The sequence below is a fragment of the Herpailurus yagouaroundi genome, unplaced genomic scaffold (assembly GCF_014898765.1).
Source record: "Herpailurus yagouaroundi ecotype Mexico unplaced genomic scaffold, PumYag 246, whole genome shotgun sequence".
Lineage (NCBI taxonomy): Eukaryota > Metazoa > Chordata > Mammalia > Carnivora > Felidae > Herpailurus > Herpailurus yagouaroundi.
In genome coordinates this window covers 2558630-2567444 of record NW_024412463.1, presented here as the reverse complement: position 1 = coordinate 2567444, position 8815 = coordinate 2558630, and the positions used below count along the sequence as shown (strand labels likewise).

The window sequence follows — 8815 nt, the reverse complement described above, 5'->3', positions numbered from 1 at the left end:
TTTTTTTTTAATTTTTTTTTTCAACGTTTATTTATTTTTGGGACAGAGAGAGACAGAGCATGAACGGGGGAGGGGCAGAGAGAGAGGGAGACACAGAATCGGAAACAGGCTCCACGCTCTGAGCCATCAGCCCAGAGCCTGACACAGGGCTCGAACTCACGGACCGCGAGATCGTGACCTGGCTGAAGTCGGACGCTTAACCGACTGCGCCACCCAGGTGCCCCAATTTTATTTTATTTTTTAACGTTTATTTATTTTTGAGACAGAGACAGACAGAGCATGAACGGGGGAGGGTCACAGAGAGAGGGAGACACAGAATCCGAAACAGGCTCCAGGCTCCGAGCTGTCAGCACAGAGCCCGACGCAGGGCTCGAACTCACGGACCGCGAGATCACGATCTGAGCCAAAGTCGGCCGCTTAACCGACTGAGCCACCCAGGCGCCCCTCTTTTTTTTTTTATGTTTTTATTTATGTTTCAGAGAGAGAGAGAGAGAGAACGAAGAGAACAAATGGGGGAGGGGCAGAGAGAGAGAGAGAGAGAGAGAACGAATGGGGGAGGGGCAGAGAGAGAGGAGACAGAATCCGAAGCAGGCTCCAGGCCCTGAGCTGTCAGCACAGAGCCCAACACGGGGCTTGAACTCGTGAACCTCAAGAGCATGACCTGAGCTGAAGTCGGACGGTTAACCGACCCAGACACCCAGGCGCCCCTTAATTTTTTTTGCATGAAAACTCCTGTATTTCAAAGTTGGCAATGAATTCAGAACCTTTGTTTATTTAGGTTTATTTATTTGTTTTGAGAGAGACGGAGAGGGAGGGGCAGAGAGAGAATTCCAAGCAGGCTCTGTGCTATCTGCATAGGGCCCGAAGCAGGGCTCGAACTCCCGAACCGCAAGATCGCGACCTGAGCCGAAATCAAGAGTCGGACGCTTACCCGACTGAGCCCCCAGGCGCCTCGAATCCAAAACCTTTAAAGTGCTGTACAGACCAGCACAGGTCTGTGGTTTCTCTCTGGGTGACAGTGGCCGGCCTTTGGATCTTGTGGAGGTGGTTTTGGTCTTTAGCACAGGCGGAGGGTGGGTGGGGGGAGGCCATTTTCAGCGGCCTTGGGAGGCACTGAGGTCGGCTGGCGCCAGCGGGGGGACCCGTTCAGAGGCCCTAGTTGTTAGGACCTTCTCGGATCCTGGACGTCGGTGACTGACACCCACCGCCTCTGTGCAGGAGTGGGTGCAGTGGCTGCGTGGCCACCCCTAGTCTAATTGTCTCCGCGGCCGCAGGCCTGCGTCACCGGAGCCTGCCATCTGCCAGGGAGTCTCCAGGGAGCTCTCCCCGGCCTACCATCTGCTGAGCCTTCCTGGAAGGGAACCGCATCGTGTGCATTAAGCTTGGAAGGGGGACTTCGGCGTCTCCTCCCAGGGCTTTGTCCCGGGGACACAGTCCCTGTGCTTCACCTGGGCTCGGGCCCTTCCACCAACTCTGTTTGAGGCTCTCTGAGGCTTTGCATGTCCCTCTGAGGGAGGCGAGTTCGGATGTTCCGGCAGAGACTAGGTTGCTTGTGCTCCTGGGAATCTTCCCTGAAGGTTTGGCAGGGCTGGTCCCTTCTCAGGGTTCGAGCTTCCGCTCAGGTGTCCTCAACTGTTCTTCTGCCTGGACTTCACCATGGCCCCTGCCGCTGTCCGTGACTACCTGTTTCTCGTTTGCTCCCTCGCTGCCTGTCTTCCCCACCGTGTTGAGAGTCGTCACGGCATACCCTGAAAAGGGCAGACAGTGGTACATTTTTAATCTTGCCAGTTTCACCCCAAAACACGTTGTCCCAACGTGCGCTCCAGCCAACCGCATGTGCGGCAGAACCCATTTCTCCGCCTCTCGGCTGACCCTGGATGTTCCCAAGCTGTGGAATTTCTGTTGCTGTGATAGGGATTGAAATGGCTTAGTTTGCATTTCTTTGATGATTCACAAAGTTGAGCATCTTTTCTAATGTCAGCTAGCCTTTGATATTCCTCCTATAAATTGTTGACTTCCAGAAAGCGCGGTATGGGGGGGGGGTGAGAGGGAGCAGGGGAGTTCTCAGGAAAGAATTGTCTTGTGGACAGACATTCCCCCCCGCCCCCTCAGTAGTCTCGTTAAGACACAGAGTCTGAAAGGAATCGGACTCGGCGGGAAGAATATGCTCTAATAAGAAGAGTGTGTATTTGAACTTCTATCATTGTTTATGAAGATAGGAATGTTCTAGGCACCTCTGGAGACCTCTGAGGGCACAGGCACAAAGGACTGACCTCCACTCCCCCCAGGCTGCTGGGCCGCACAGACCAGCACTGAGCAGCGGACCTTATGGCAACGGTGCAAGTGCTCTGTATCTTTGCCGTGACTGTTGAGCACTTGAACCTGGCGAACGTGGAGTGAGAATGGGCAGCTGTATTTCACATACTACTTTCAATTGCATTTAAATCTAAACGGCTTCATGTGGCCACGGTCACATGGCTACCATACTGGTCACTGTGGCCATAGATCATTGTCTTTGTTAACGGCCCTTTGCATTACGCTTTCCTGATTTTAGGTACCGTTGTGGGTGTTGTTCTGTACACGGGCAGAGAACTCCGGAGTGTCATGAATACCTCAAATCCTCGAAGTAAGGTGTGTATGTGGTCCTAAGACGCATCTCCTTGTCAGAACTTTTTGACTTGATGTATCTTGATGATTGGTGTTGGCTGGGTGAGGGGCTAGATTTTGGCTTTTTATGTTTGTTTATTTTTGAGAGAGAGAGAGAGAGAGCGAGCATGAGCACGGGAGGTGGAGAGAGAGGGGGACAGAGGATCCAAAGTGGACCCCATTGTGGCAGCAGAGAGCCCGGTGCAGGGCTCAAACTCACGGTCTGTGAGACCGCGACCTGAGCTGAAGTCGGACGCTCAACTGACCGAGCCACCCAGGCGCCCCTGAGGAGCTAGATTTAAAGACAGTAGGGTCGCCTGGGTGGCTCGGTCAGTTGAGCGTCCGACTTCAGCTCAGGTCACGATCTCGTGGTTCGTGGGTTCGAGCCTCGCGTCGGGCTCTGTGCTGACCGCTCGGAGCCTGGAGCTCGCTTCCCATTCTGTGTCTCCCTCTCTCTCTGCTCCTCTCCTGCTCATGCTCTTTCTCTCACAAAACTAAATAAACATTTAAAAAAATTAAAAATCAAGGTAGGAACACCTAACAGTGTTATTTCATTTATACAAACTTACCGCCTTTTCATATACGGGGGTGTGTGTGTGTGTGTGTGTGTGTGTGTGTGTGTGTGTGTGTTTATGTACCTACAGATGCGTTCATGTAACACATAAGCAGGTATGTGTACGTATGTATGTGAATTCATAAAAATGTTAAAGCTCGTAGGTTAGAAGTGTTGAGCACCTACCGTGTGCTGTGTGTTCTCCATTCTTCACCCACATCCCACTTGACCCTCACCCCAGCCTCTGAGCTCAGGCACTTCCACGGGCTCATCTGAGCCAAGCGGTGGCCTTGAGAAGCACCGCGTTCGGCCGAGCCGCACAGCGAGGAGGGGGCAGCCTCGGGTTCCCCCACCCCGCTGACGGCCGGCTGTGGCAAACGCGGTCCACGGTGCCCTCTGCCCGGTGGCGGCCCCGTTGTCGCTTCTTTCGCACCGTGACTTGCCCTCCCAGCCCGGCCCCTCCTCCAGTTTCGAGGAGCCAGAAAGTACAGAACGATTTCCTCTGTCGACACCGTGAACGAATGCCACTCACCGTCATGACCGTCCTTACAGCCGGAAGGCCGTTTGTTTGATGTTTCAGCCTTACCCTGGGCCACGTTTCTGTGAGGTTCTGGCTTTGGTGTGCCAGTTACGTTTTTGTTAACATACACGTTAGCGTAAACACGCAGTTGGTAAGATCCTCGTGTTCAGCAATACAGCCCTTACACGTCAGGTGCCCCCCGTGTGTGTGCCCTGAACTCAGGCAGCGCTGGATCAGCGTGTGGTGCGGATCTAAGAGGTGGGGGCGGATGGCAGAGGTCATGCCACACAGAGTGCCACCAAATGCAGCAGTAACCTGCTTATGTTTGCAAGTCCCCATCTTCTTTTTTTCTTTTTTAAGTTTATTTTTGAGAGAGAGAGAGAGAGAGAGAGAGAGAGAGTCTGTGCACGAGTGGGGGAGGGGCAGAGAGAGAGAGGGAGAGAGAGAATCCCAAGCAAGCTCTGAGCTGTCAGCGCAGAGCCCGACGCGGGGCTCGATCCCACGAACCGTGAGATCATGACCCGAGCCACAGTCAAGAGTCAGTTGCTTAACCGACTGAGCCACCCGGGTGCCCCAAGTCTAACTCTTCTTAATCGTTAAAAAAAAAAAAAAATTGAAATCCAAATTCTTTGAGGTTCTTTGGACATCTGTTAGGAAGTCCAGCCCACAGAGCCCGGTATTCTCAACCAAAGGTTCCAGGGGCTGATGGGTCCTACCGACTCACCGGGGTGGAGGTGTTCTTGAGTGGAGGACCAGTTCTCCGGGTAGTGGACCAGCATCCACTAGCTCTCCTTTGTGCCTTGTCCGGCAGATTGGCCTGTTTGACCTGGAAGTGAATTGCCTCACCAAGATCCTCTTTGGTGCTTTGGTGGTGGTGTCGCTCGTCATGGTTGCCCTTCAGCACTTTGCCGGTCGTTGGTACCTACAGATCATCCGCTTCCTCCTCTTGTTCTCCAACATCATTCCCATCAGGTAAGCAGAGGACGAGCCATGGCATTGTCTTCTCTTTCCTCGTGGTCCCTTTGAAGAACGATGACCGGGAACTGTCAGGGTCAAGGATGTGAGCCGTGCTCTGTGGCTGTAGCATCAGGAGGGAGGGCGCCTTCCTCCCTGAAGCATCCTTTCCTGAATCAGTCTCTGCTCGGAAGATCTTGCCTTGCCTGCTTTGTGCCAGGGATACCGCTCAGAGTCCTGTCTCCTCTGCCGGCTCAAGAGGTTGGGAGTGACTGCTGGGAGTGCTGCGTTGAGACGGGTCCTGAGTCCAGGCTCAAAGGGGACCACAACAGGGATGAACCCTGAAGGCACTGTGCCGAGGGAAACCAGCCGGTCCCCAAAGGACAAATCTGTGCAATTCTCCTGTGGGCTCCCTAGAGCAGTCAAATTCAGGGAGACGGAGAGTAGATTGGTGGGTTCCAGGGGCTGGAGGAAGGGGAGAACGGGGCGTTGTTTCATGGGTATGGAATTACAGTTTGGGAAGATAGAAAGTTCTGGAGACGGACGGTGGGTGACGGTGGTACAACAGGCTGATCATACTTGATGCCGCTGAGCTGTGCACGGACTGGTTTCAGTAGTAAACTTGTTAACGTAGATTTTGCCACAAGTTAGAGCAGCACATTATCAAAATACGTTGGCTCAGAGGACCAGTAATTAGGAAAAAAAAAAAAGGACTAAGACAACTACCATTTCAGTATTTTAAAAGCATTTAAAGTTTTCAGTGTCTTATCTTAGTCCAAAATAGAAGCGCTTCACAAAAGTGAAAACTTGGGTGGTGAGTGATCTGAGAGCGGTGTTGACTCTTGTCAGATGTGGGGATTCAGCCGAAGACGCGCATCTGTAGGCAGGGGTTCCAGATGTTGTGGCCCAGATGAGTGTTAAGAGTCCTCGCCATCTGCAGAGACCCTAGGAACCTCGCAGATGTGCTGTTATTAACCTGTTTGCTCTGGTCTTCTGACTAGTCTGCGTGTCAACCTGGACATGGGCAAGATCGTGTACAGCTGGGTGATTCGGAGGGACTCGAAAATCCCCGGGACCGTGGTTCGTTCCAGCACGATCCCCGAGCAGCTGGGGAGGATTTCCTACTTGCTCACAGACAAGACAGGTGAGCTGTTTCCTGGGCCTTCCGAGGCTTCTGGGTGAGGCGGGTGCCTGGATTCTCTTTCTGGAGGTGTTAGAGATGGTGCTCCTGGACCTTTGGATGAGGGCTGATTATTTGGTGACGGTGACCGTGATGGTCGTCACCATCGTCAAGCAGCAAAGCCTTACACGGTACTAATTACGCACGGGGCGCTCTTCTGGGTGTTCATTTATACTTGTTTAGTTAATCCTCCACCTAATCTTGTGGGCATTTTTATCCCCATTTTACAGACGAGGAAATGAGGCACAGGGAGGTTTACTGCCTTGTCAGAAGCGCAGGGCGACAGAGCAGGCAGTCTGGCTTCAGGCCCTCGTAACCACACCCCAAAATACTTTGCAATTTAATATCAGAGTGACTAAGAGCAAGGCCGGGGGCATGGCGATACCTGGGCTTAAGCTTCATCTCTACCATTTGGCGGCCGTGGGACAAGAGAGCGTCCGTTACAAAGGTCTGGGGTGGCTCACCAAATCAGAGAGAAATTAGGTTTCAGGAGGGAGCAGAACCAGAGAATTTCTGGGTACGTTAGCAGGTCTCTGTAGGACTCCGTCACTGGGGTGAACTTGATTCTGTTCGTCTTCTGTCCAGGTATCTGTCTGCTCGAGGTTCAGATGCCTTCAGCATAGAATCTAGTGCACGTCCTGGGCCACCATCCTGGCTGATGGAATGAGTCAGACACCCTGACCAGCCCAGGGAGGGACGGTGGTCGTGTCCCCATGGAACCCCAGGATACCGTTTCAAAAGAAAAGGAATTAGGTTCTGGGCAGGCCACATAACACAGAGGTCTGCCCGGCAGGGGCAGTGTGGAGGCCAGCGCAAACACCTAGCAGTAAACTCTCAGGAAATGGCAGCCGTGGTCACGGTGAACGACAGCCCCAGGATGTGGGCACAGTTACTCGATTTGTCTTGTGTTTCAGGAACGCTTACCCAGAATGAGATGGTTTTCAAACGGCTCCATCTGGGCACCGTGGCCTATGGACTCGACTCCATGGACGAAGTACAGAGCCACATTTTTAGCATTTATACCCAGGTAAACCCTTCTGTTTTGACACTTGAAACACTTCCTTTGCATTTATTAACACTTGTGTTGAGCTGTCGTTCGTAACACTGTCCAGTTCGCCCATTTAGAGTGTGCCCTTCAGTGGTTTTTGGTTTATTTATAGTTTCGTCTTCATCACCCAGGAGAGAAATCACATCCCTGTTCGCCGTCATTCCCGCTCTCCCCCCCGCCCCCACCTCGTCTTCCAAACCCATGGTGACCTTCGGTCCTTTGTGTTTTGGATGAAATTGCCGTTGAGGGGCACCCGGGTGGCTCAGTAGGTTGGGCGTCCCACTTCAGCTCAGGTCATGATCTCACGGTTTGTGAGTTCGAGCCCCGTGTCGGGCTCTGTGCCGACCGCTCGGAGCCTGGATGGAGCCTGCTTCGGATTCTGTGTCTCCCTCTCTCTCTGCCCCTCCCCAGCTTCCACTCTGTCTCTCTCAAAAATAAATACATGTTAAAGAAAAATTAAAAACAGAAAAAAAGAAACTGCAGTTGAGACTTCCCCCATCTACCTCCTTCCCAGAGTTAACCTGCTCTACGGAAATGCTTACGGCTCTTAGGAAAAACCTAAAAGAAACTTGTTTGCCAGAAATAGCTTTGAGAGCCTCCTGGTTCGTGTCACTTCCTGTTCCTGGTCAGGAGCCAACGCAGCGGGAATGAGCCACCTGCTCCTGGAACAGTGTCACCGACCAGCTTCCGTGTCAACCCCGCGACCGCGTGCGGGAGAGTAGCCTGTCAGAGACGGCCTTCCGCTCTGCTGCTGCTCCCACATTTTTTCCCACAGAGTTTTTCAAAATCGATCCTTTTTTCACAGAAAGGTATTGCTAACATTCCTTAAAAGTCACACCAGTGGCTCCCACCTCGGCTCCTCGGAATCGCTGCTGACGTTTTAAATACAAAATGGAACAAAAACAAGGAATACCCGAGAGATTCTGATGTGTTATGATTAGGGGAGGGCTGGGCTGCTGTGTGTGTGTGTGTGTGTGTGTGTGTGTGTGTGTGTGTGTGTGTGTAATTAATAAAAAATTTTTTTAATGTTTATTTTTGAGAGAAAGAGAGACTGAGTGGGGGAGGAGCAGAGAGAGGGAGACCCAGAATCCGAAGCAGGTTCCAGGCTCCGAGCTGTCAGCACAGAGCCCAACGTGGGGCTCGAACCCACGGACCGTGAGATCATGACCTGAGCCGAAGTCAGACACCCAACCGACGGAGCCACCCGGGTGCCCCTGGGTTTCTGTGTTTTAATTTTAAAATGAGGGGGCGCCTGGCTGGTGCAGTCAGTTGAGCATCCGACTCTTGATTTTGGCTCAGGTCACGATCTCATGGTTCGTGGGTTTGAGCCCCGGGTTGGGCCCTGTGCTAACAGGGTGGATCCTGCTTGGGATTCTCTCTCTCTCCCTGTCTCTCTGCTTCTCCCCTGCTTGTGCTCACTCGCTCTCTCTCTCAAAAATAAATAAACTTAAAAAAAAAAAACAACATAAGATGACATACCAACAGATGCCTTGGTAATTCTGAGACACATCAGGGCCAAGTGCTTACCCGCAGGTACATGTTGTGGCTCTTGTTTGGAGAGGAGAAGAAAGAGGCCGTGTTTTACTTAAATTTGTCAAAATAGACAATGATTTTGTTGTTAGAAATCCAGTTGGAAATGTGCGGGAAGTATTTCTCTACAGGGGCTAAAGGTGGAATCCATGAGTACTGCATGGCACAGTTCTACCGGGCATTTAATTTTCCGGGACATTCGCTGGTAGGCATGCCTGGGGTTCCAGGTTATCTCCTAAAAACGGCAGAGCAGGAGATGCAGCTGGGAAGTGGGAGTGGGTTTTAAATGGAGGACAGTTAATTGGATTTATGTAACGTTCTCCTGTACAGTCAGTGGTGAAACTCCTGTAGTTTCTTCGAGGCTCCCTGTGTGGGCATTTGTGG

At 52.2% G+C, this 8815-nt stretch overlaps 1 protein-coding gene across 1 annotated transcript in view; it reads left to right on the top strand.

The window, feature by feature from the left end:
* Positions 1–8815, top strand: part of ATP9A (ATPase phospholipid transporting 9A (putative)) — a 110518-nt gene that overhangs the window by 53197 nt on the left and 48506 nt on the right. Inside the window, exons 10-13 of the mRNA XM_040459743.1 lie at positions 2555–2631; positions 4531–4691; positions 5675–5817; positions 6768–6880. Of these exons, the coding sequence (XP_040315677.1) occupies positions 2555–2631; positions 4531–4691; positions 5675–5817; positions 6768–6880 (494 nt within the window). The remainder of the gene's footprint in view (positions 1–2554; positions 2632–4530; positions 4692–5674; positions 5818–6767; positions 6881–8815) is intronic.